This window comes from Triturus cristatus, chromosome 7 (assembly GCF_964204655.1).
Source record: "Triturus cristatus chromosome 7, aTriCri1.1, whole genome shotgun sequence".
Taxonomy (NCBI): Eukaryota; Metazoa; Chordata; class Amphibia; order Caudata; family Salamandridae; genus Triturus; species Triturus cristatus.
The window spans coordinates 62,839,806-62,867,233 of record NC_140590.1 but is presented as its reverse complement, the minus strand read 5'-3'; the positions used below and the strand labels follow the sequence as shown (position 1 = coordinate 62,867,233).

The following is a 27,428-nucleotide window of genomic DNA, read 5'->3' as shown; positions in this document are numbered from 1 at the left end:
GGTACTCTAACACGTGATGCGTGGTACTTGTCAGAGCTGCATCTTACCCTGTCGAAATGCCTCAGCCGTGCCGTCCAGGGAAGTCGTTTCCACCTGCAGAATGTAAGAAATGACAAAAGTCTTACTGGGACCAGTGAAAAATGTAATGATTTCTTTTAAGCACTTGTAACCCCAACCGCGGAGCGCAGAAGTTTAAACACCCCCTGAACACCTAAACGGGGAGAAAGTATAGAGCCCGTAAATGAAGAGAGGGAGACATTATGCAGCCTAATGAGGCACATTTTGAAGTATTTCTTCATTAGTCATTTACACACGTTAACACACGTGCCAAAGGTTTTACCTCATTAGAACCAGGTTAGCACCCAAATACAGCAATAAGCAACTGAAAGATGACCAATCAATCTTAGCAAAGACCTTCTCACTGCACGGCAACCATTATCCCCATGTTTTTGGTAACTTTCGATCTGATTGAGCTAGAAACAGTTTTGTGTTCAAATTGTAAATTATACAACAGATGATAGATTGTGTGGCACATCCATAACTATGCAGAAAATGCTGCCCCACAGAATTCAATAATTCCAGTTGTCCTACTTATATGGAACCTGCTATGTTTCAGTTCATGGACGTGTTATACACCTGTTATAGTATTCGGTAGTGTTTAATATCAGTATAATGAGTTATGCCACCTAACTTGGTAAGGTGGGCTGCAGAACATTTGTAGGTTATGTTATATTGATCTGTTCTCGGATATGCGGTATTAGTAATGTGCCATTAAGACACTGAGGCACCATTAGAGAAGGGTCAGGGGGCATTATTGTTTTAGGGGTGCATACTTCCACCCAGGGGAGCTGCCTGCTGGCCGCCCCTGTGAATTAATGACAGAGACTTGGTGTTGCTGCCCTCAATTTAGTGCTGATTTTGAATGAACTTCATTTTCATGACCATAAGAACAGTCTTGGGGAAGCACGCGACATTATTGTGACTGCGTAAGACTCTGCCAGTGCACCTGTCTCTATGGCTGCTCATAGCTGATTGTGGAGATTTACTTTAAAATAAGAATGGACTTTGCAAGAGGGAGGATGGATGTTTCTAAGAGAAGACAACTTTATGCCCCAAATCTTCCTCCTATGCCCCTCTGAAAAGGATACTTGGAATGGAGCTTTGCAAGAAGTCTTCCTGAGGAGGAAGCTCTGTCCCGGCCAGATTAGATGAAGTGTGGGATTCACAGGACATGCCTGGCAGGGGGTTAGAGTGGTGCAGCTCGTTGACCCTCTCTGGACCTGCATGGACTCTGTTGCTATTTTGGATCCCTTGGTTGGATCCACCATGCTTCCCCAATCAAGTCTAGTACTAAGTCTGGAGGTCCTGTGGAGGTCTCCCGACCTGTCCTGCATCTGGACTCTCCAGCCCCTAGAATCACTGAGATGCTGAAGAAAGCTTGAAGTTCACCTCACCACGGGGTCAAAGTCGGGCTGTCCCAATAAAGACCTCAACATCTGGTGTTCTCAAAGATCTGCTGAGTCCCTCCAGCCCCTCGCCAGAGATGGAGTGACCTGCTTGTGTGTGTGTGTGTGTGTGTGTCCTTTGTGTTGTTTAACCATTCTCAAACCACATTCATGTTGTTCAACTTTAACTGTTACTGAATCCCTACAAAGTAGCTGCATTGTGTGGGTTCAGTGTTTTTGTACGGGGAACAACCTTTACAACGCAACTTTTACAACGCACTACACTTACAACGCATTTTTTACAACGCACAATCCATTATAACGCATGACATTACAACGCATGACACTACAACGCATTTTTAAAAACTACCTTTACAACGCATTCCATTACAACGCATACTACCATTACAACGCATACCATTACAACGCATAATATTACACTACACTATCCAACACTTACCCTACTGTTGCACCCCCTGGAGTTAGAATAGTAATTTTTACCCCTATACTATCCAACACTTACCCTACTGTTGCACCCCCTGGAGTTAGAATAGTAATTTTTACCCCTATACTATCCAACACTTACCCTACTGTTGCACCCCCTGGAGTTAGAATAGTAATTTTTACCCCTATACTATCCAACACTTACCCTACTGTTGCACCCCCTGGAGTTAGAATAGTAATTTTTACCCCTATACTATCCAACACTTACCCTACTGTTGCACCCCCTGGAGTTAGAATAGTAATTTTTACCCCTATACTATTCAACACTTACCCTAATGTTGCACCCCCTGGAGTTAGAATAGTAATTTTTACCCCTATACTATCCAACACTTACCCTACTGTTGCACCCCCTGGAGTTAGAATAGTAATTTTTACCCCTATACTATCCAACACTTACCCCACTGTTGCACCCCCTGGAGTTAGAATAGTAATTTTTACCCCTATACTATCCAACACTTACCCTACTGTTGCACCCCCTGGAGTTAGAATAGTAATTTTAACCCCTATACTATCCAACACTTACCCTACTGTTGCACCCCCTGGAGTTAGAATAGTAATTTTAACCCCTATACTATCCAACACTTTCCCTACTGTTGCACCCCCTGGAGTTAGAATAGTAATTTTTACCCCTATACTATCCAACACTTTCCCTACTGTTGCACCCCCTGGAGTTAGAATAGTAATTGTTACCCCTATACTATCCAACACTTACCCTACTGTTGCACCCCCTGGAGTTAGAATAGTAATTTTTACCCCTATACTATCCAACACTTACCCTACTGTTGCACCCCCTGGAGTTAGAATAGTAATTTTAACCCCTATACTATCCAACACTTACCCTACTGTTGCACCCCCTGGAGTTAGAATAGTAATTTTAACCCCTATACTATCCAACACTTTCCCTACTGTTGCACCCCCTGGAGTTAGAATAGTAATTTTTACCCCTATACTATCCAACACTTACCCTACTGTTGCACCCCCTGGAGTTAGAAAAGTAATTTTTACCCCTATACTATCTAATACTTACCTTAAATGCAATTTAATATTATGCGTTGTAATGGTATGCGTTGTAATGGTAGTATGCGTTGTAATGGAATGCGTTGTAAAGGTAGTTTTTAAAAATGCGTTGTAGTGTCATGCGTTGTAATGTCATGCGTTGTGATGGATTGTGCGTTGTAAAAAATGCGTTGTAAGTGCATGCGTTGTAAAAGTGTGCGTTGTAACGACATACATCCTTTTGTACTGAATTGTGTGGGTTCTGTGTTTTTGTACTGCATTGTGTGGGTTCTATATTTATGTACTGCACTGTGTGGGTTCAGTGTTTTTGTACTACATTGTATGGGTTCAGTGTATTTGTACTGCATTTTGTGGGTTCTGGGTTTTTGTACTGCGCTATGTGGGTTCTGTGTTTTTGTACTGCATTCTGTGGCTTCTGGGTTTTTGTACTGCATTGTGTGGGTTCTGTCTTTTTGTACTGCATTGTGTGGGTTCTATATTTATGTACTGCACTGTGTGATTTCTGTGTTTTTGTACTGTGCTATGTGGGTTTTGTGTTTTTGTACTGCATTATGTGGGTTCAGTGTTTTTGTACTGCATTGTGTGGGTTCTGTGTTTTTGTACTGCAATGTGTGGGTTCTATATTTATGTACTGCACTGTGTGGGTTCTACATTTATGTAATGCATTGGGTGGGTTCTGTGTTTATGTACTGCATTGGGTGGGTTCTGTGTTTTTGTACTGCATTCTGTGGGTTCTGTGTTTTTGTACTGCACTGTGTGGGTTTTAGGTTTATGTACTGCATTCTGTGGGTTCTGTGTTTTTGTACTGCACTGTGTGGGTTCTATGTTTATGTACTGCATTCTGTGCTTTCTGTGTTTTTGTACTGCACTGTGTGGGTTCTGTGTTTTTGTACTGCATTCTGTGGGTTCTGTGTTTTTGTACTGCACTATGTGGGTTCTATGTTTATGTACTGCATTCTGTGGGTTCTGTGTTTTTGTACTGCATTGTGTGGGTTCTGAGTTTTTGTACTGCACTGTGTGGGTTCTATGTTTATGTACTGCATTCTGTGGGTTCTGTGTTTTTGTACTGCACTGTGTGGGTTCTGTGTTTTTGTACTGCATTCTGTGGGTTCTGTGTTTTTGTACTGCACTGTGTGGGTTCTATGTTTATGTACTGCATTCTGAGGGTTCTGTGTTTTTGTACTGCGCTATGTGGGTACTGTGTTTTTGTACTGCATTATGTGGGTTCAGTGTTTTTGTACTGCATTGTGTGGGTTCTGTATTTTTGCACTGCAATGTGTGGGTTCTATATTTATGTACTGCACTGTGTGGGTTCTGTGTTTTTGTACTACATTGTGTGAGTTCAGTGTTTCTGTACTACATTGTGTGAGTTCAGTGTTTTTGTACTGCATTCTGTGTGTTCTGTATTTTAGTACTGCACCGTGTGGGTTCTACGTTTATGTACTGCATTGGGTGGGTTCTGTGTTTTTGTACTGCATTCTGTGGGTTCTGTGTTTTTGTACTGCATTGTGTGGGTTCTATGTTTATGTTCTGCATTCTGTGGGTTCTGTGTTTTTGTACTGCACTGTGTGGGTTCTATGTTTATGTACTGCATTCTCTGGGTTCTGTGTTTTTGAACTGCGCTATGTGGGTTCTGTGTTTTTGTACTGCATTATGTGGGTTCAGTGCTTTTGTACTGCATTGTGTGGGTTCTGTGTTTTTGTACCGCAATGTGTGGGTTCTATATTTATGTACTGCACTGTGTGGGTTCTGTGTTTTTGTACTACATTGTGTGAGTTCAGTTTTTCTGTACTACATTGTGTGAGTTCAGTGTTTTTGTACTGTATTCTGTGGGTTCTGTGTGTGTGTACTGCATTCTGTGGGTTCTGTATTTTAGTACTGCACTGTGTGGGTTCTACCTTTATGTACTGCATTGAGTGGGTTCTGTGTTTTTGTACTGCACTGTGTGGGTTCTATGTTTATGTACTGCATTTTGTGTGTTCTGTGTTTTTGTACTGCACTGTGTGGGTTCTGTGTTTTTGTACTGCATTCTGTGGGTTCTGTGTTTTTGTACCGCAATGCGTGGGTTCTATATTTATGTACTGCACTGTGTGGGTTCTGTGTTTTTGTACTACATTGTGTGAGTTCAGTTTTTCTGTACTACATTGTGTGAGTTCAGTGTTTTTGTACTGTATTCTGTGGGTTCTGTGTGTGTGTACTGCATTCTGTGGGTTCTGTGTTTTTGTACTGCACTGTGTGGGTTATAGGTGTATGTACTGCATTCTGTGGGTTCTGTGTTTTTGTACTGCACTGTGTGGGTTCTATGTTTATGTACTGCATTTTGTGTGTTCTGTGTTTTTGTACTGCACTGTGTGGGTTCTGTGTTTTTGTACTGCATTCTGTGGGTTCTGTGTTTTTGTACTGCACTGTGTGGGTTCTATGTTTATGTACTGCATTCTGTGGGTTCTGTGTTTTTGTACTGCACTGTGTGGGTTCTGTGTTTATCTACTGCATTCTGTGGGTTCTGTGATTTTGTACTGCACTGTGGGAGTTCTATGTTTTTGTACTGCATTGTGTGGGTTCTATGTTTATGTACTGCATTGTGTGGATTCTGAGTTTTTGTACTGCACTGTGTGGGTTCTATGTTTATGTACTGCATTCTGTGGGTTCTGTGTTCTTGTACTGAACTGTGTGGGTTCTGTGTTTTTGTACTGCACTGTGTGGGTTCTATGTTTATGTACTGCATTCTGTGGGTTCTGTGTTTTTGTACTGCATTCTGTGGGTTCTGTGTTTTTGTACTTCATTGTGTGGGTTCTATGTTTATGTACTGCCTTCTGTGGGTTCTGTGTTTTTGTACTGCACTGTGTGGGTTCTATGTTTATGTACTGCATTCTGTGGGTTCTGTGTTTTTGTACTGCACTGTGTGGGTTCTGTGTTTTTGTACTAATTGTGTGGGTTCTGTGTTATTGTACTGCATTCTGTGAGATCTGTGGTTTTGTACTGCACTGTATGGGTTCTATGTTTATGTACTGTATTCTGTGTGTTCTGTGTTTTTGTACTGCACTGTGTGGGTTCTATGTTTATGTACTGCATTCTGTGGGTTCTGTGTTTTTGTACTGCAATGTGTGGGTTCTATGTTTATGTACTGCACTGTTTTGGTTCTGTTTTTTTGTACTGCGTTCTGTGGGTTTTGTGTTTTTGTACTGCACTGTGTTGGTTCTATGTTTATGTACTGCATTGTATGGGTTCAGTGTTTTTTACTGCACTGTGTGGCTTCTGTGTTTTTGTGCTGCTACTGTGTGGGTTCCATGTTTATGTACTGCATTGTATGGGTTCAGTGTTTTTTTACTGCACTGTGTGGATTCTGTGTTTTTGTACTGCACTGTGTGGCTTCTGTGTTTTTGTACTGCACTGTGTGGGTTCTATGTTTTTGTACTGCATTGTATGGGTTCAGTGTTTTTTTACTGCACTGTGTGGCTTCTGTGTTTTTGTACTGCACTCTGTGGGTTCCATGTTTATGTACTGCATTGTATGGGTTCAGTGTTTTTTTACTGCACTGTGTGGCTTCTGTGTTTTTGTACTGCACTGTGTGGGTTCCATGTTTATGTACTGCATTGTATGGGTTCAGTGTTTTGTACTGCACTGTGTGGCTTCTGTGTTTTTGTACTGCACTGTGTGGGTTCTATGTTTATGTACTGCATTGTATGGGTTCAGTGTTTTGTACTGCACTGTGTGGCTTTTGTGTTTTTGTACTGCTGTGTGTGGGTTTTATGTTTATGTACTACATTGTATGGGTTCAGTGTTTTTGTACTGCACTGTGTGGCTTCTATGTTTTTGTACTGCTCTGTGTGGGTTCTATGTTTATGTACTGCATTGTATGGGTTCAGTGTTTTTATACTGCACTGTGTGGCTTCTGTTTTTTTGTACTGCACTGTGTGGGTTCTATGTTTATGTACTGCATTGTATGGGTTCAGTGTTTTTGTACTGCACTGTGTGGCTTCTGTGCTTTTGTACTGCACTTTGTGAGTTCTATGTTCATGTACTGTATTGTATGGGTTCAGTGTTGTTGTACTGCACTGTGTGTTTTCTGTGTTTTGTACTGTACTTTGTGGGTTCTATGTTTATGTACTGCATTGTATGGGTTCAGTGTTTTTGTACTGCACTGTGTGGCTTCTATGTTTATGTACTGCCGTATGTGGGTTCTATGTTTATGTACTGCTTTGTATGGGTTCAGTGTTTTGTACTGCACTGTGTGGCTTCTGTGTTTCTGTACTGCACTGTGTGGGTTCTATGTTTATGAACTGCATTGTATGGGTTCAGTGTTTTTGTACTGCACTGTGTGGCTTCTGTGTTTTTGTACTGCACTGTGTGGGTTCTATGTTTATGTACTGCATTGTATGGGTTCAGTGTTTTTGTACTGCACTGTGTGGCTTCTGTGTTTTTGTACTGCACTGCGTGGGTTCTATGTTTATGTACTGCATTGTATGAGTTCAGTGTTTTGTACTGCACTGTGTGGCTTCTGTGTTTTTGTACTGCCGTATGTGGGTTCTATGTTTATGTACTGCATTGTATGGGTTCAGTGTTTTTGTACTGCACTGTGTGGCTTCTGTGTTTTTGTACTGCACTGTGTGGGTTCTATGTTTATGTACTGCATTGTATGGGTTCAGTGTTTTTGTACTGCACTGTGTGGCTTCTGTGTTTATGTACTGCACTGCGTGGGTTCTATGTTTATGTACTGCATTGTATGGGTTCAGTGTTTTGTACTGCACTGTGTGGCTTCTGTGTTTTTGTACTGCCGTGTGTGGGTTCTATGTTTATGTACTGCATTGTATGGGTTCAGTGTTTTTGTACTGCACTGTGTGGCTTCTGTGTTTTTGTACTGCACTTTGTGGGTTCTATGTTCATGTACTGCATTGTATGGGTTCAGTGTTTTTGTACTGCACTGTGTGGTTTCTGTGTTTTGTACTGTACTTTGTGGGTTCTATGTTTATGTACTGCATTGTATGGGTTCAGTGTTTTTGTACTGCACTGTGTGGCTTCTATGTTTCTGTACTGCATTGTATGGGTTCAGTGTTTTTGTACTGCACTGTGTGGCTTCTGTGTTTTTGTACTGCACTGCGTGGGTTCTATGTTTATGTACTGCATTGTATGGGTTCAGTGTTTTAGTACTGCATTGTGTGGCTTCTGTGTTTTTGTACTGCACTGCGTGGGTTCTATGTTTATGTACTGCATTGTATGGGTTCAGTGTTTTGTACTGCACTGTGTGGCTTCTGTGTTTTTGTACTGCCGTGTGTGGGTTCTATGTTTATGTACTGCATTGTATGGGTTCAGTGTTTTTGTACTGCACTGTGTGGCTTCTGTGTTTTTGTACTGCACTTTGTGGGTTCTATGTTCATGTACTGCATTGTATGGGTTCAGTGTTTTTGTACTGCACTGTGTGGTTTCTGTGTTTTGTACTGTACTTTGTGGGTTCTATGTTTATGTACTGCATTGTATGGGTTCAGTGTTTTTGTACTGCACTGTGTGGCTTCTATGTTTATGTACTGCATTGTATGGGTTCAGTGTTTTTGTACTGCACTGTGTGGCTTCTGTGTTTTTGTACTGCACTGCGTGGGTTCTATGTTAATGTACTGCATTGTATGGGTTCAGTGTTTTTGTACTGCACTGTGTGGCTTCTGTGTTTTTGTACTGCACTGCGTGGGTTCTGTGTTTTTGTACTGCACTGTGAGGCTTCTGTGTTTTTGTACTGCACTGCGTGGGTTCTTTGTTTTTGTACTGCACTGCGTGGGTTCTGTGTTTTTGTACTGCACTGTGTGGCTTCTGTGTTTTTGTACTGCACTGTGTGGGTTCAGTGTTTTTGTACTGCACTGTGTGGCTTCTGTGTTTTTGTACTGCACTGTGTGGGTTCAGTGTTTTTGTACTACATTGAGTTGGTTCTGTGTTTCTCTCCTTCTAGGCGCATCATGAGTTTCATAAATATTTTGCTTTGCCAGCAGTAGCTCTTTATGAACCCATCATGAGTGTGCAGTCAGGGGTCCTGGTTTTATTTCCTGTTCAGTGCTATTCCCATCTGCTTTGCCCGTGTACCAGTTTCGATTTGACAGTCCCATTCTCCTCAGATTTACTTTGCGGTCACTGTGCTACACTTGTGTTTTGCGTTTCATGTACTGGTGACTTTCTGATTATTGCTCATCCCTGTGCATATATTTAATATATTACCAGATATTATTGAAAGTGTTGTCTAACGAATGGGCTGTACAGTACCTAGACTCCCACACATTACCTCCAATGAGTTAACCCTTCTCTATTCATCCACTTATATCTGTGATGCATTCTCTGGGCCCCATTCCTCCCCACCCCTTTGGGCTCCTGGGGTAGGATGTTTTACTCCCTGACGCCAGGGCTCAGTTAATGCACCAATTCGGATTAGAAATCCAATAGAACTGCAACCCATACACGACCCGCAGGCCTATGCAGAAGGTATTTTCTGGGAATGATCAGTCCCACAAGGTTAGTTCAATTAGTGACACACCAACTCCTCTTATGTCAATGAATAACACACTCAAAATAGCACTAAGGAACAGAGAGGTACTTTAAAATATGCATTTTAAAACCCTAGTCTAGTACATAAAATATGACCAGTAACCACACAGAATGCAAAAAGGAATGTAGCAATGCATGTTGTGGTCAGGAAAAACAACAAGAACATTTGTAATGTGTTTAGCGAGTTCTTAACATTTTAACACCCTAAAGCTATTTCTAGGTACTATGCTAATTTTTTGCTTAAATCATAAATAGCACGCCTGTTCTAGTTTCTTAAGATGGAGCACAAACCGTGTGTGACCTTTGGCTTGATAGTCCTAGGGCAAAGTCCTCTCCTGCCTAAGGAAGATTACCTGGGCTTTTAGGTCTCGCCTACGTAGCGCGCATGCGCTACTTAGGAGGAGACCTTTAGTAATCGATTGAGTTTTTGGCCCAAAAACGTGTACACGTTGCATTGCTATCAATGGCATCGCGTGCACGTTTGGCAATTCCCTTGCGGGAGCGAGCTTTGAAACCATCTGTTTGTAATTAACAGATAGTTCCTGCTTGCTCAGTCTAGGCAGTAAGTGGACATGGTGCTAGTCAGTCTAGGTAGTAAGTGGACACGGTGCTAGTTAGTCTAGGCAGTAAGTGGACATGATGTTATGTCAGTCTAGGCAGTAAGTGGATATGATGCTATGTCAGTCTAGGCACTAAGTGGACATGGTGCTAGTCAGTCTAGGCAGTAAGTGGACATGATGTTATGTCAGTCTAGGCAGTATGTGGGCATGGTGCTAGTAAGTCTAGGCAGTAAGTGGACATGGTGCTAGTTAGTCTAGACAGTAAGTGGACATGGTGCTAGTCAGTCTAGGCAGTACGTGGACAGGATGCTTTGTCAGTCTAGGCAGTAAGTGGACATTATGCTAGTTAGTCTAGGCAGTAAGTGGACATGGTGCTAGTAAGTCTAGGCAGTACCTGGACATGGTGCTGGTAAGTCTAGGCAGTACCTGGACATGATGCTAATCAGCCTATACAGTAAGTAGATTGGATGCTACATTTTGGTGCATATCTGAAAAACTTCACACTTTCTATAAAAAGAGATCAAAGAGTGTAAATAGGCCAGTGATGAAAATAAAAGAGTTGGGAAAGAAAAATGAAGAATCTGAAAGGGAGCGGCCTAGTGTTTATGGCGTCCCCGGATTAACTCCTAAAATAAACAATAACCGCTGGGTGCCTGAGTGCTCTCCCAGTCACTTGTTAAACATATGTAAACAAAACAGCAATGCGCATATTTAATTAACTATTATGACTGTATTTTACATAAACCAGATTATCACAACTTCATGACATATTTGCAGAGCTGAATATGCTAGAAAAATGCATTTTAATGGGCTCACAGTTATTCACTTGTTGCATGTTCAATAACACATTTTCGAATCAAAATGAAAAGGGCTCTGCATTGAAAAACGCGGAAATTACAACACCCAGAGAGACAGCTTGGGTCAGCGAGTCCTCCCTTCTGCTGCAGGTCTTGTTTGAGGAGCGGTGGTTATTAGAGGCGTGGATTTTGGGGTGCCTTAGTGGCTCCTACATCTGCGTACGCTGGGCACTGGTCGTGACCCTGTTGTTTCTGTGCACTACTGCCGTAGCTGTTGTCTGTGCGAGGGAAGCGTAAGCTCGCACGGTTGCACTGTGGCTCCTGTGCTGTGTGTGAGGGTGAAGCTTGCGCTTCTGCGCTTTTGTTGAATTTGAAAGTACTAGGAGATCTAAAGATTTTCAACAAAATATAAAGTTGTTACTATATGTCTGCCGGACGCAGAGGCCTGTCGCCTAATTCGTGCAAACTCTCCGGATGTGCAGGTGTGGAGGGGGTAGGGCGTAACTAATGAGGTTTGTGCTTTTGAGACTTCCTTGACAGCTCTGGTACTGCTCTCTGTGGATAGATACAGATGAGTAGGAGGCAGTGGCACGTGCGGCCACAGTCACATGAACATCTAGGTGCAGAGAGTGTCCTCCGTTTGCACGTCTGCAGGTCCACGATAGAAATGAACTGCCGGGCTCTTGGCGCCTCTACAGCGATGGGGAACCACACTCACTGCCATTTTATTTCATGAGAACCATTGATATTGCTAGAAGCAGAATTGTGATTTTGGCACTTAATTTTCAACAGATAAGATAACTAACGTACAGGAAGATACTATGATTTGTCCAGGATCACACAGTGTTTTTGAAGTGAAACTATATAATTCGAGCGCAGGCCTCTTGTTCCTCATCATAAAACTTTGCCCGTAGATGAAATGTTGCTACATTCACTGCACCCAGTGTGACTGCTTCCTGTGGTGGGAGAGCTGTGTGGAAATGTGGATTTTCCTAATCAGTTATGTCCCCTATCTTGGACCCCAACGGTTCTATATGCATGTTACAAGTACATGTATGTTCCCTCCAGTTCCAGTTTCTAAGACGCAAACATACGTGTGTCTACCGTCGACATGTTCTCTGTCAGATTCGCCATCGATGGGCTGGATATTCGATTCCTAAGTATGAAAGGCCACCGACTTTATATGGCTAAATTACTACATTTTTACAGTTCAGGCAAGTAGGCCCGATTCTGTCCTCAAAGCCTTTCCCTGCTCTCTATCTCTGACAGCTTCAGCTTGAGCTCGCATCTGTATCCATGAACTTTGTCCTACTCCCTGTGCAGCTAACGGTGCCTGCCTCGGCCAGTCTTCGCCTGCCTGCCAAGAAGCTGTATTTCACCTTCAAATTATCTATTTTGCTCTCCAGCCGATGCATTCCTGTCTAGTGATTTAGGTAAACATTTCCTTTAGCTCACAAGCAAAGGACTCAGCCTTTCCGTCCTCCTGCAAGTGATTCATAGCCCTGTTGCCATGGAAAGTTTTCTGCCCCTCGCATCTCATATAGACACTTAGACGCTTGTACACGCGCACACAGTTAGTATAGAATAGATTCTGTCCGAGAGTCCTTCCTTGTGGATAACATAGTTCTCTAAACATAGGATGTTAGATATGATTTGGGATTAGGTTGACTTGACCCCCCAGACTTCTCGTCTCCACATGTAGAGCTAAAATGTCAAGTCCCCTTCACCCCCTAGTTACACGTCAATCACACGTCATACTGCTGCGCACGCATCTATGTTAAGTATTATCGTATAGATCCACCTATGTAAGATAACCAGAGCCAATCATGTTTCTTTTTGCTCCTTATTACGCCTAGTTTCAATTACGTATCACTATGTTAATTTATCTTATCAATCGTTACGCCTTTTTTGCATTTGTTTCATTGTAAGGGTATGACCTATAAAAGTTACTTCTTGTCAATAAAGTATTGTACTTCACTTCCTGAACCCTCGTGGTGACGGAACCTGAAGGCCGCGACTCGAGTCGGCCATTTTTGATGGAATAAAGCCCATTTAGAAAACCTCTTATACCACGGATTCTGCCTCTTGTTATTCTGAGCTATTTTTATTTTATTTTAAAGATTCCGTATGAAATTCAGTATTAGGTAAAAAAGAATATTTACCACATAATGGCGCCCGAATAGGGACACTTTCTCATCTCACGCGCCGGCGGTGCGTTGCAGGCCCGGTCTCCTGCCACAACTGGACGGACCATAAACGCGTACCAGCAGGATTTCCTGTAAGCTCCCTCCGGTCAAGCGGGGGCGACTGAGGCTGCGATCAACCCAGACGAGGCGGTGAGAAGTGCGAAGTATCCCGACCAGAGCCTAGCTGAGAGAGCAAGATCCGAGGTATACAGAGGCCCACCAGGTTTCTCGAAATCCCGATGTCCAGAGGGTCCGCTGTCCGCAGTCATCGAGTCCTGTCCTTTCTCTGAGGCCTTCCGTTTCAAGGAGCTACTCGGTGAGTACCATCGCCGGGGAGGCGTGTTGACGCGCACATAGGTTGTGCCGGTCAAGACGGATTTGGGTACACAAATCCGGTCTGCACTGTTTAGCAGTGTATATGTACTGTTTAGCAGTATATCAAGTATTCCGAAGTATTCAGTTACTGTCAAGAATTCAGCGTGGTGATTAGTTAGGCAGACTGTCATCATTGTCGGTCGTTGTTAAAATGTTTAATGTTTAATGTTTAAAGTGTTCAAATATTGTGGTATGAATGATTGTTCATTGTTCACTGTTCATTATTGTGTTTTTTTCGTATTAAGTGAATTCAAGAGTAAGTATCAGATCAGTTGTCAATATGCCGCTTTTCTCGAAGTTAAGACAGATTACCACCAGAAAAGGGGTGCTTGAAGAAGCAGTTCCTATTCCTCCTAGGGACACTCCAGGGCATTTTATGTACCATAAGCATGGCTTAGATGCCATATTGTTTCTTGATCTATGGGTAGATTATACCAAGGGATTGCCGGAAAGTCAAAGGTGGCCCGCAGCGGGAACCTGGGATGCAGAGTGCATCATGAAAGTGGAGGAAGAGTTATGGAAAAGAAAGGTCAGACAGTCACAGAAAGACGCTGTTGAGTTATGGCGTAAAGAATCTCATAGACGTACAGAAAAAGCACGTAGACAAGAAGAGAGGAGTAAAGAAAGTTCAAATAAAGTTCAAGAAAATCTATTAATTGAGGAAGGTATCCGAGTGAAATCAGAACAAGTAAATAGACAAAGGAATGCTCTTATGAATGGTATGTATCCCCTTCTAGCCGAAGGACTGCCTAAGGCTGTTACAGAGATGCCAAAAGACTTGCCACCCCCATTATTTCCAATTAAGGTACATCAAAAAGGGCATCCCAGAACCGCAGAAGATGTTTTTCTTTCCTCATATCTAGACGATGCAGCTCCCGAGTATGCTAGCGCCACACCACATAGACCGTCTGGCGGAGGGGTTCAACGTCAGGATCAGGTATCTGTACCCGTGCAACAGCAAGTCCCGACGCAAGCTTCGGCAAGCACATCTGTTTCCGCATTTGTCTCCGCAGTCGATTCTACAGGGGCGTCGACGCCCATAGTTGCTGTGTCACGTTCGACGAACCCATTCACACCCGACGCCCCAGATGGGGCCACGGGAGGTGCTAGCAGTACCTTTACACCACCCAGAATAAATAAACTTGTTTTTCAAGAGTCAGCGCATTCACGTACACCTAAATTCGTAAGTGAACGTACGCTTAAAGAACTCCTTGTAAATTGTAGATATGACCCGGTGGTTGGTAAAGAGGATGAAATGGTCCTGGCATCATTACGTATCAGGCGAGCCGCAGAGTATTTAGCGAGGTTACCAGGGATGATTACGCATCTAGATAACATATATCATTTTGTTCAAACAGGACGAGATCCAGGATGTATTAACAGAGCTATGGAATTCCAGAAAGTAGAGATACAGGGGGAACTGTTACGTTTCCTCATAAACTGTGTGATCAGAAATCAAGACCGTCCGGGGGTAGACCCGAATGCAATGCTTATTCTTACAAGATGGAGTCAGAATATATCAGAAGGGAGACACGATAAGCAAAATTGTATAATAGCCATGTGCCGAAAAATCCGTAAAAGAAATAGAGCGTATTCATGAAGAGAGATTGGGAACAGACGAGTTCGAGCAAGATGAAGTGTCCGAATCAGGGAATTCCGCAAGACAGTCAGAGACCATAGCCTATGTAGGCAGAGGAAGATCCTGTGAAAATACTAGATGTTTTTCTGATCCCATACACTCTGTATGTCCAAATAATAGCAGAACGTATCCGACGCCTGTAATAAATCTGAAGTCTCCTGAACATTCGTTTCAAGCCGCAGATAAAATACTACGAGAACGAAGGGGTTACCACCTCCTCGATTCCATGGATGAGCAAGAATTAGCCAGATCAGCTGTTCACTGGATTGACAGTCCTGAAAAATACGGTGATGAGACCGTAGCACACACGTTTTTTAATCTCAGTACAGATGAACAACGTTTAGCTGGAATCTATATGATTCAGCAACTCCTCATATTATATAAGAGCCAACATGCTGACCCTGGTCCTTTACCTGATATATTAACGGAACTACTCACAAACAGATGGAGAGGTTCTAGTAACAAGCTAATTAAAGAGATATTAGTGTCACGTAAGCAGTATGTCCTTTTTGTAAGTCCGGATTCTCTCTCGCTGCCCCGCAGAGAAAGAGCGCCGTACTATATGGATAGACAAAATCCCTTACGAGAAGTGCACCCAATAAAAGGCGAAGACAATGAGTTTCACCGTGTATTTGTTTACACACCCATATCAAAAATGGAATTATTAGAAATGAAGAAAGTAGTACCTAGTCATGATAAAGACCCAGCGGGTTTCCACCGAGAAATTAAAGACATGTTACTAATGGGAGAGTACACCTTTCCTGATATTATGACGATATTAAAGGTGCTTTTGCCTGCTGGCATTTATGAAAAACTGAAAGAAAAAGAGTGGGAAGTGGGAGACCAAAAGATAGACTGGACAGCATTAGCAGAGGAAGAAAGGGCCCGAACTGCAGGTTCAGGGCTCGGGGATAAAGTTAAACTGTTACCAGGTTTACTAGTACAGGTACTGCCACGTTTATTAACTACAAAAAAGGAAGATTGGGGTGCAATCACAGCCTGCAAACAAAAGCAAGATGAAGACACAAGCGATTATTATGCTCGATTTGAAAAATGTTTTGGTATAAATAGTGGTATAAAAGCAAGTAGTGACTCATATCCACATCTATTTGTGACAAAATTAGTGGAAAATGCATTGCCCCCAGTGAAGAATAGAATATTGAAATTCGAGAGTACCTGGCAAAGTAACACTCCGTCGCAAATGCTACAAATGTTACAGTATCATCACAATAGAATTAGGGATGAACAAGAACACGAGCATAGACGCATGAAGGATACAAAAATGAAAATGCTAGTTTCTCAGACAGTACCAGCAGATGGTCACAAAAAGGGTGTGACACATTCTGGTGATTCTGCAGTTCCTGTAAAAGGAACCTGCAATTACTGTAAACAACTAGGCCATTATGTACACGATTGTCCAGTCCTGAAACGTAATATAGCTACAGGCATTGCAAAGGAGAGACCACGATTAGTTAGACAAGATCAGAATGAACAAGGAGCTATGCAGCATGGACAGTCCATGCCAGTTCAGCAACAGTCCATGCCAGCTTCACAGCAACCCATACAGTTTGTGCCAGCTGCACCACCGTTGCCTGCTACTGCCACACAAACCACAACACGACAAATGTATCAGACTGCACAGTATGAATATCCTGAGTATCAGCGTTACGCATGAACAAGCCTAGAGAGGGAAGTTGACTTACCGCTTATCGAGATTCCTGTGGATCAAGAAGGACCTTATGTACATAGTGAATTATTAGGTCAAGATAGAAAATTCTTACTCGATACAGGGGCAAGTCGAACAACTATAAAACGTAGTGAAGTTCCAGGGGCACCCCTCTCAGGCTCTCAAAATGTTTCCCTTGGTTTTTCAGGAAAACCTATTGTTAATGAAGTATCACAGCCTCTACCACTTACGATAGGACCTTTGACACGAACTACAGATTTACTGCTTACTAAATCATGCCCAGAAAATCTGTTAGGAATTAAGACTCTGAAAGCACTAGGAGCCATAATATGTTGTTCTCCGGAAGGAGTAAGGTTGTTTTTACGTGATTTTAAAGGTCACTATGTGTCTAGGGACATGGATCCCCGACTACAGACCTTACCAGTACATCTATGGGCACAAGGCCCTACGGATGTTGGCTGCATGAACATTACACCCTATCGAGTCACACTGAAAGCAGGAGTGGTACTACCACGAATGCGACAATACAAGTTACCGCATGATGCTGTAGTGGCTTTGCTGAAAATCATTGATGAGCTGATTGCCCAGGGAGTAGTTGTAGAAACAGACTCCAATGTATGTAATTCACCGATAATTCCGATTCTTAAACGAACTGATCCTACTGCCCCACCAGTATACCGATTGGTTATTGATTTGCGTGAACTAAACAAGTGTATTGTACCACAATTCCCTGTGGTCCCTGATATATCATCATTGTTGACAGCAATTGATTCCGAAGCAACATTCTTTACTGTAATTGATCTCAAGAATGCCTTCTTCAGCGTCCCAATAGATCCGGACAGCCAATATTTGTTCGGATTCAGTTTAAATGGGCGCAGTTTTAAATTCTCACGCGCTCCCCAAGGATTCACAGAAAGCCCCAGCATTTACAGCCAAGCACTGAAACGAGAAATTGACAGTATCCACATGCCAGTCAATACTGCACTGCTTCAATATGTCGATGATCTGCTGATCACCGCGAGAAGCGGACCTGAATGTGAAAAGGCTTCTCTGACAGTTTTACATTTTCTAGCCGACAAGGGGCACAAGGTGTCTCCTTCTAAGCTGCAATTCTGTGTCAAGCGAGTTATTTATCTTGGTCACTCGCTGTCCAAGGAGGGAAGGCAGCTTACACCAGATCGCATCCAGTTAATTGCTAACATGTCAATACCCCAGACACAAAAAGAGGTGCGGGCTTTCATAGGCCTCACTTCATATTGTAGGCAGTGGATCCCTCAGTACGCATTTCTAGCAAAACCACTCATTCAGTTAACCACACAGGAGGCAGCCACATCGACTGTTCTCCCTTGGACTCAGGAACATACACAAGCTTTTGAAAGCCTAAAGGAAGCTTTATGTCAAGCACCTGTTTTAGCAACACCATGTTATAGCAAACATTTTACACTCTTTGTCACAGAACGCGAAGGTACTGCCTTGTCAGTACTCACTCAGGATCAAGCAGGATCACGCAAGCCATGTGCTTATTTTTCCAGTACATTAGATCCCGTAGCTCAGGCTTTGCCTGCATGCCTGAAATCAGTGGCAGCGACAGCTTTAGCAATCAGACAAAGCGATGCCATAGTGTTAGGACATCCATTGACAGTACAAGTACCACATGCAGTAGAGGTTCTTGTGAACCGAACACAAACACAACACTTGACCATAGCAAGACTTACCGGTTATGAACTGACATTGTTTCAACCACACATAGAGATCCGACGGTGTAATACATTGAATCCTGCTACACTATTACCTGTAATTGGAACAGACCCACTAGCTCATGATTGTGTTGAAATCATTGAAATAAAGACGAAACCTAGACAAGACTTGACAGACGTTCCATTGTTAGATCCAGACCTGACGTTGTATGTAGACGGATCGTGCATGAGAACAAGTACAGGAGATTTAGTGGCCGCGTATGCAGTCACAACAGACACTGAAGTTATTGAGACAAATTGTATAGATACTTTGTCAGCCCAAGCAGCAGAACTTATTGCTCTAACGCAAGCCTGTATTCAAGCCACAAATAAGAAAGTTAATGTATACACTGACTCACGTTATGCATTCGGAGTTGTACACGACTTCGGCGTGCTGTGGCGAGAGAGAGGTTATTTAACCTCCCATGGTGCCCACATTCAGCACGGACCCCTCATTCATGCCTTGTTAGACGCAATACATCTACCCACTGCTATATCGATTATGAAATGTAAAGCACACACGAAGGTTACTGATATCATTTCTCAAGGCAATGATTTAGCTGACAGAACAGCTAAACAGACTGCTCAGAATCGCACATTAGACATGACAAAGCCAATAGTTCAGGCACCAACACAATGTATGACAATTAAGGATCCCGCACTTGACGTAATTGACATACAGACACATGCCACAGCAGAAGAAATAAAGAAGTGGACTGAACTAGGAGGGATCCAGACAGATCAAGGATGGATGACGAAGGAGAAATCTGTATGGTTTCTCCCTGATTCCATGGTTCAAGCCATTAAAGCTACAGTTCACAGTCCAGCACATTTAGGAGAGAAGGCTATGCTAGACAGCATTCAGCACATTTGGTTCAACAAACATTTACGAGCAGCAGCTAAACAAAAAGTTCGTACCTATATGATATGTTGTCAGTTCAATCCAGGAAAGGGTGTTCCCGTAGAGCAGGGTGGATTTCAGCCTCCTGACCATCCTTTTGAAGTCCTCCAGATGGATTATATTCAGATGGAACGTTGTCGAGGATTCAAATATGTTCTCGTAGTTGTCTGCGCTCTCTCCCGTTGGACAGAGGCGTACCCCGTATCAGATTACACGGCCCCGACTACTGCCAAACAGTTAGTTCGAGAATTCTTCCCACGGTACGGGCTACCACGTGTTGTATATTCAGATAACGGCCAGCCTTTCTCATCCGAATTAATGAAACATGTCTCACTTTTGTTGGGATATCAGTGGAAATTCCACTGTGTCCGACACCCCGAGGCAGCAGGTCTCGTGGAACGACATAATCAAACTTTGAAAATCAGATTGTCTAAAATATGTAAGGAGAAAGGTGTTGACTGGATAGTAGCCTTACCAGTTGCACTATTTTACATGAGAATGGTAGCACACTCTCGAGCAGGGCTATCCCCTTATGAAGTGATCTTTGGTAGACCACCGAATATGTGGGGGACGCCTATACCCCGTAAAATAACTGATGTTGACTGTAATATGCTGACAGATTACCTGGCTTCCTTGATGTCTGCACTACAATCTTGTCGTTCACAGGTAGTCGCAGCTTTTCCCGACAACACCGAGGTGAAACCTCATGATGTAATTCCCGGCGATTATGTTCTCATCAGGAATTTCGATCGGAAAACCCAACTGGAGCCAAGGTGGAGGCTTCCTAAGTTGGTCCTGCTGACGACCAGAACAGCTGTGAAGATCGAAGGAAGAAAAGGCTGGGTGCATTCCAGCCATATCAAGAAATTTCATGGACTTCCTCCTGACACAAACAGTACTCCCCGTGTGTCTTCCCCCATTGACTCAAAGCTACCCTTGGCTGAGGCCAGTAGCACCGAAATCTATAAGCAGAAACTCAGGTCCAGATCCAAACTGTCGGACGATTTGATTGTTTAAGTCCTCTCCAAGGTGAAGCGGTTGAATCTGTCCCGACATGTATCCCTTAGGTCTGAATGATGTAGAGTCCAGAATCATAATGAAACGACATGCTTATTGTAAATTACTGCGTAGCCACTGTATTGTGACTTTATTAATTTTGTTTTCCTTGAGTTTTTTAATAGTTACTGCAAGCATATTGTTGCATATGTATTATCCTGTTTCTAAACGTGCTTTCAATATAACTGATGAGCATTCTTTTAGTGATCTACCCCCACATGAGTTGTCCTATAGACTTGCGCTGCGCAATAACACATTCATTAGTATGTTACATCATTCCCATCAGACTAGTAATGCCACCAATTGTTGGGTGTGTGGCCGACTCCCTCCCTATCAGAATAACAAAGGAGTTCTGCCTTTCTTTCCACATCCGTTCACACACAATGGCTCCTGTGGAGCATGGTTTAGTTTATTAAATTCCATAGACCCAGACACAGCAGTTTATCAACAACATTGGATATGGGGAAATCTGAATCTAGTTTTATTCAAAGTCTGTCACCCCAATAAGGAGGGTCACCCCAGTAGAACAGGAACTGATTTAGAAAATGAAGTGTATAAATTAGGTAATTTTACGCCTAATCTTATGATTTTGAATGTCAAATCCGAAGTTGAACTAATTCTGCCCACTATGTCTGTATTTCCAGTTAAGGGTGAATTATGTGTGAGAAAAGTTGGTTCCATACATATGGGCCATAGCCAATGCGTTACTACAGTAGAATATAGTGATCAAGGTAAATCTTCATTTAGAGCTTCTCGCCATTCTTACTTTATATGTGGTCAGACGGCATATATGCGTCTGCCTCTAGATTGGGATGGTACCTGTTACATAGCATTCCTTCTGCCACCTGTTTTCCTAGCTCCCCCTGATTATTATCGAAATGTTCATTTAGTACACAAAAGAGAGCGTAGAGATCTCCCAGTTGTCGATTATACTGAGACGGCATGGGACAAGTATGTAGATTTCAATAAAGGTATCTTTCCCTATATAGGTACCGTATCAAATAGTAAGCTGATACGCAGACTCACCAAGACTCTTGAAGCTGTAGTAAACGAGACTATAGCCGCCCTAGGCAATCTGACAGAGGAACAATCAGTGATGAGAATTGTTGTTCTCCAGAATCGTCTTGTCCTTGACGTCATCCTGGCCGATAGGGGCGGAGCTTGCAGGGTCATCGGATCCAGCTGCTGCATATTCATACCAGAAAATTCGCCATCTGTATATAAAGCTATAACACGCCTTCATAAGATTGTAAGCCAGATACACGAAAATCCAGGCACTTGGACGTGGTCCGGGTGGTTTTGGAGTGTGGTATCAGCCTGGGGATGGAGAGTTCTATCCTTCCTAGGTATTGGCCTTCTTATGCTCTTCAGTTGTTGTTTATGCCTGCAATGTGGACCAGCGATTTGTGGTCTGTGTGCCACATCATGCATTCCATATCACAGTTCTCGTTCAAAATGCCGGAAGAAGAAGGAAGAAGAAATGATGCTCCATGAGCAAATCGATGGAATGATGAAGATTGATATCTCTTGAAGGGCAAGTAGGGGACAAGGAGGGAATGTGGAAATGTGGATTTTCCTAATCAGTTATGTCCCCTATCTTGGACCCCAACGGTTCTATATGCATGTTACAAGTACATGTATGTTCCCTCCAGTTCCAGTTTCTAAGACGCAAACATACGTGTGTCTACCGTCGACATGTTCTCTGTCAGATTCGCCATCGATGGGCTGGATATTCGATTCCTAAGTATGAAAGGCCACCGACTTTATATGGCTAAATTACTACATTTTTACAGTTCAGGCAAGTAGGCCCGATTCTGTCCTCAAAGCCTTTCCCTGCTCTCTATCTCTGACAGCTTCAGCTTGAGCTCGCATCTGTATCCATGAACTTTGTCCTACTCCCTGTGCAGCTAACGGTGCCTGCCTCGGCCAGTCTTCGCCTGCCTGCCAAGAAGCTGTATTTCACCTTCAAATTATCTATTTTGCTCTCCAGCCGATGCATTCCTGTCTAGTGATTTAGGTAAACATTTCCTTTAGCTCACAAGCAAAGGACTCAGCCTTTCCGTCCTCCTGCAAGTGATTCATAGCCCTGTTGCCATGGAAAGTTTTCTGCCCCTCGCATCTCATATAGACACTTAGACGCTTGTACACGCGCACACAGTTAGTATAGAATAGATTCTGTCCGAGAGTCCTTCCTTGTGGATAACATAGTTCTCTAAACATAGGATGTTAGATATGATTTGGGATTAGGTTGACTTGACCCCCCAGACTTCTCGTCTCCACATGTAGAGCTAAAATGTCAAGTCCCCTTCACCCCCTAGTTACACGTCAATCACACGTCATACTGCTGCGCACGCATCTATGTTAAGTATTATCGTATAGATCCACCTATGTAAGATAACCAGAGCCAATCATGTTTCTTTTTGCTCCTTATTACGCCTAGTTTCAATTACGTATCACTATGTTAATTTATCTTATCAATCGTTACGCCTTTTTTGCATTTGTTTCATTGTAAGGGTATGACCTATAAAAGTTACTTCTTGTCAATAAAGTATTGTACTTCACTTCCTGAACCCTCGTGGTGACGGAACCTGAAGGCCGCGACTCGAGTCGGCCATTTTTGATGGAATAAAGCCCATTTAGAAAACCTCTTATACCACGGATTCTGCCTCTTGTTATTCTGAGCTATTTTTATTTTATTTTAAAGATTCCGTATGAAATTCAGTATTAGGTAAAAAAGAATATTTACCACAGCTGTACAGTGGGGTTTGGGGGAGGGGATCTTGAACACTTGAGTAGACTAGTCTGTAAAGGACCCCAAGTCTATAGTCCAAGGTGTGCTGAAGCTGTGTACCCTGCACTCTCGAGGTCTTACCTCCGTGTTTCTTCCTCCTGATTTTGGTCAGGATTAGTAGCTGAATGAAGCTTTAATGACCGGTTTGCATATATATATATTCTGATCTATAGCGTTCAATGGCCTCATGCACTGAACATAGCGCCTTAAATGTGATGCTTGGATCCAGTACAAGAGCTCTGTTGGGTTTGGTGAGATGCGGTGTCTTTATGTTGAATTCAGGAAGAATCGCAGTGCCTGGTTCTGGATCCCGAGCGGTTCCTCTAAGTCCTTCACTGCTGCAATGTGGACGATACCGCAGAAAAGCAGATGGAATAGTGCGATGCTCTTGCCTTTTTCAAGTGGCAGGAAGTTTGCAGCTTTGGGAGGACCATCCTATATGTTATGAGCTTGTATGTGGTGCGCTTTACAACTCCTGATGTCTGATGACTGAAGGAGAGGCTTGGAATCCAAGTAATAACTGATAGTTCAGCTCAGGTGGCCATTCAAAGAGTCTCATTCCATATCTCGTAGGCTCCTTGACCAGGGTTGGGTAACTCTCCTTCGTACAGAAGGGGTTTAGAGCAGATGGTCGTCTGAAAGGTCCCATTGCACCTCTTGTCTCTCCTTCCTCCAGAAGGTAGCTCAGATGTTCAGTGAAGGGTCTGACTGCATCACTGGTGTCCCCTTTATCCTGAAGGTCTTTAGTACAGATGGTCATTCGAAGGGTCTGACTGCATCTCTGGTGTCCCCTTTATCCTGAAGGTGTTTAGTACAGATGGTCATTTGAAGGGTCTGACTCCATCTCTGGTGTCCCCTTTATCCTGAAGGTGCTTAGTACAGATGGTCATTCGAAGGGTCTGACTCCATCTCTGGTGTCCCCTTTATCCTGAAGGTGCTTAGTACAGATGGTCATTCGAAGGGTCTGACTGCATCTCTGGTGTCCCCTTTATCCTGAAGGTGTTTAGTACAGATGGTCATTCGAAGGGTCTGACTCCATCTCTGGTGTCCCCTTTATCCTGAAGGTGTTTAGTACAGATGGTCATTCGAAGGGTCTGTTTTTATCTCTGGTGTCCCCTTTATCCTGAAGGTGTTTATTACAGATGGTCGTTCGAAGGGTCTGACTCCATCTCTGGTGTCCCTTTTATGCTGAAGGTGTTTAGTACAGATGGTCATTCGAAGGGTCTGATTCCCTCTCTGGTGTCCCTTGTATGCTGAAGGTGTTTAGTACAGATGGTCATTCGAAGGGTCTGATTCTATCTCTGGTGTCCCCTTTATCCTGAAGGTGTTTAGTACAGACAGTCATTCGAAGGGTCTGTTTGCATCTCTGGTGTCCCCTTTATCCTGAAGGTATTTAGTACAGATGGTCATTTGAAGGGTCTGTCTTCATCACTGGTGTATCCTTTATCCTGAAGGTCTTTAGTACAGATGGTCATTCAAAGGGTCTGATTGCATTTCTGGTGTCCCCTTTATCCTGAAGGTGTTTAGTACAGATGGTCATTCGAAGGGTCTCACTGCATCTCTGGTGTCCCCATTATCCTGAAGGTGTTTAGTACAGATGGTCATTCGAAGGGTCTGTCTTCATCTCTGGTGTCCACTTTATCCTGAAGGTGCTTAGTACAGATGGTCATTCGAAGGGTCTGATTGCGTCTCTGGTGTCCCCTTTATCCTGAAGGTGTTTAGTACAGATGGTCATTCGAAGGGTCTGTCTTCATCTCTGGTGTCCCCTTTATCCTGAAGGTGCTTAGTACAGATGGTCATTCGAAGGGTCTGGCTGCATCTCTGGTGTCCCCTTTATCCTGAAGGTGCTTAGTACAGATGGTCATTCGAAGGGTCTGGCTGCATCTCTGGTGTCCCCTTTATCCTGAAGGTGCTTAGTACAGATGGTCATTCGAAGGGTCTGACTCCATCTCTGGTGTCCCCTTTATCCTGAAGGTGCTTAGTACAGATGGTCATTCGAAGGGTCTGACTCCATCTCTGGTGTCCCCTTTATCCTGAAGGTGCTTAGTACAGATGGTCATTCGAAGGGTCTGTCTTCATCTCTGGTGTATCCTTTATCCTGAAGGTGCTTAGTACAGATGGTCATTCGAAGGGTCTGATTGCATCTCTGGTGTATCCTTTATCCTGAAGGTGTTTAGTACAGATGGTCATTCGAAGGGTCTGTCTTCATCTCTGGTGTCCCCTTTATCCTGAAGGTGCTTAGTACAGATGGCCATTCGAAGGGTCTGTCTGCATCTCTTGTTGTCTCTGTCACCAGTTTTGAGAAGTCTCCTTCTTCCATGTGTTTAGTTCAGATGGTTGTTCAAGGATCTGATTGCATCCTTCGTTGACCCCATCACCAGGCTTTGGTAACTCTCCTTCATTCAGCAGTTGTTTAGATCAGTTGATCGGTTAAAGGATATGATTGCTTCTGCTGCCTCCTCTTCCTCCAGAAGGTGTTTATATCAGATGGTCATTTGATTGGTATGGTTACTTATCTTGTAGGCACTGTCACCAGGCGTCAGTATCTTTCCTTCATACAGAAGGTGTTTGGTTCAGCTGGGCATTAGAATGGTTTGGTTGCTTCTGTTGCACCTCTCTACCTGTGCACCTGTTTCATCCAGCAGGTGTTTAGATAAGCTGGTTGTTGAAGGCTCTGATTACTTCTGTTGCCTCTTCTTTATACAGAATGTGTTTAGTTCGGATGTATGACGTTACAACGCACACTTTTACAACGCATGCACTTACAACGCATTTTTTACAACGCATAATCCATTACAACGCATGACTTTACAACGCAGGACACTACAACGCATTTTTAAAAAATACCTTTACAACGCATTACCATTACAACGCATACTACCTTTACAACGCATACCATTACAACGCATAATATTAAATTACATTTAAGGTAAGTATTAGATAGTATAGGGGTAAAAATTACTATTCTAACTCCAGGGGGTGCAACAGTAAGGTAAGTGTTGGATAGTGTAGGGGTAAAAATTACTATTCTAACTCCAGGGGGTGCAACAGTAGGGTAAGTGTTGGATAGTGTAGGGGTAAAAATTACTATTCTAACTCCAGGGGGTGCATCAGTAGGGTAAGTGTTGGATAGTATAGGGGTAAAAATTACTATTCTAACTCCAGGGGGTGCATCAGTAGGGTAAGTGTTGGATACTATAGGGGTAAAAATTACTATTCTAACTCCAGGGGGTGCATCAGTAGGGTAAGTGTTGGATAGTATAGGGGTAAAAATTACTATTCTAACTCCAGGGGGTGCATCAGTAGGGTAAGTGTTGGATAGTATAGGGGTAAAAATTACTATTCTAACTCCAGGGGGTGCATCAGTAGGGTAAGTGTTGGATAGTATAGGGGTAAAAATTACTATTCTAACTCCAGGGGGTGCATCAGTAGGGTAAGTGTTGGATAGTATAGGGGTAAAAATTACTATTCTAACTCCAGGGGGTGCATCAGTAGGGTAAGTGTTGGATAGTATAGGGGTAAAAATTACTATTCTAACTCCAGGGGGTGCATCAGTAGGGTAAGTGTTGGATAGTATAGGGGTAAAAATTACTATTCTAACTCCAGGGGGTGCATCAGTAGGGTAAGTGTTGGATAGTATAGGGGTAAAAATTACTATTCTAACTCCAGGGGGTGCATCAGTAGGGTAAGTGTTGGATAGTATAGGGGTAAAAATTACTATTCTAACTCCAGTGGGTGCATCAGTAGGGTAAGTGTTGGATAGTATAGTGTAATATTATGCGTTGTAATGGTATGCGTTGTAATGGTAGTATGCGTTGTAATGGAATGCGTTGTAAAGGTAGTTTTTAAAAATGCGTTGTAGTGTCATGCGTTGTAATGTCATGCGTTGTAATGGATTATGCGTTGTAAAAAATGCGTTGTAATGGTAGTGCGTTGTAAAAGTTGCGTTGTAAAGGTTGTTCCCCGTTTAGTTCTGAAGCTCATTTGAAGGGCCTAGTTGCACCTCTCTGTGGTACTGTCATCTGCATGCCTAATTCTCCTTTACCCAGAAGGCATGTTTCTGTATTCAGTTTTTCCTTCTGATGCTTGTCCTACTTGTCATCGCTGTCCATAGGTATTTGCAGCACACCCTGAGTGATCACTTCTGCCTGTGGCCATGTATGGATGGAGAGCAGCTGCAGTGGGAGACATGTTGTGTGGGGCTTCCACTGT

At 43.1% G+C, this 27,428-nt stretch overlaps 1 protein-coding gene across 2 annotated transcripts in view; it reads right to left on the bottom strand.

Moving 5' to 3' along the window:
- The window catches only part of LOC146808814 (lymphotoxin-beta-like), an 83,729-nt gene that overhangs the window by 35,782 nt on the left and 20,519 nt on the right, over window positions 1-27,428 (bottom strand). For both annotated transcript variants that reach the window (XM_085615644.1, XM_085615645.1), the window contains exon 2: window positions 48-93. In XM_085615644.1, coding sequence (XP_085471770.1) covers window positions 48-93 — 46 coding nt within the window. The remainder of the gene's footprint in view (window positions 1-47; window positions 94-27,428) is intronic.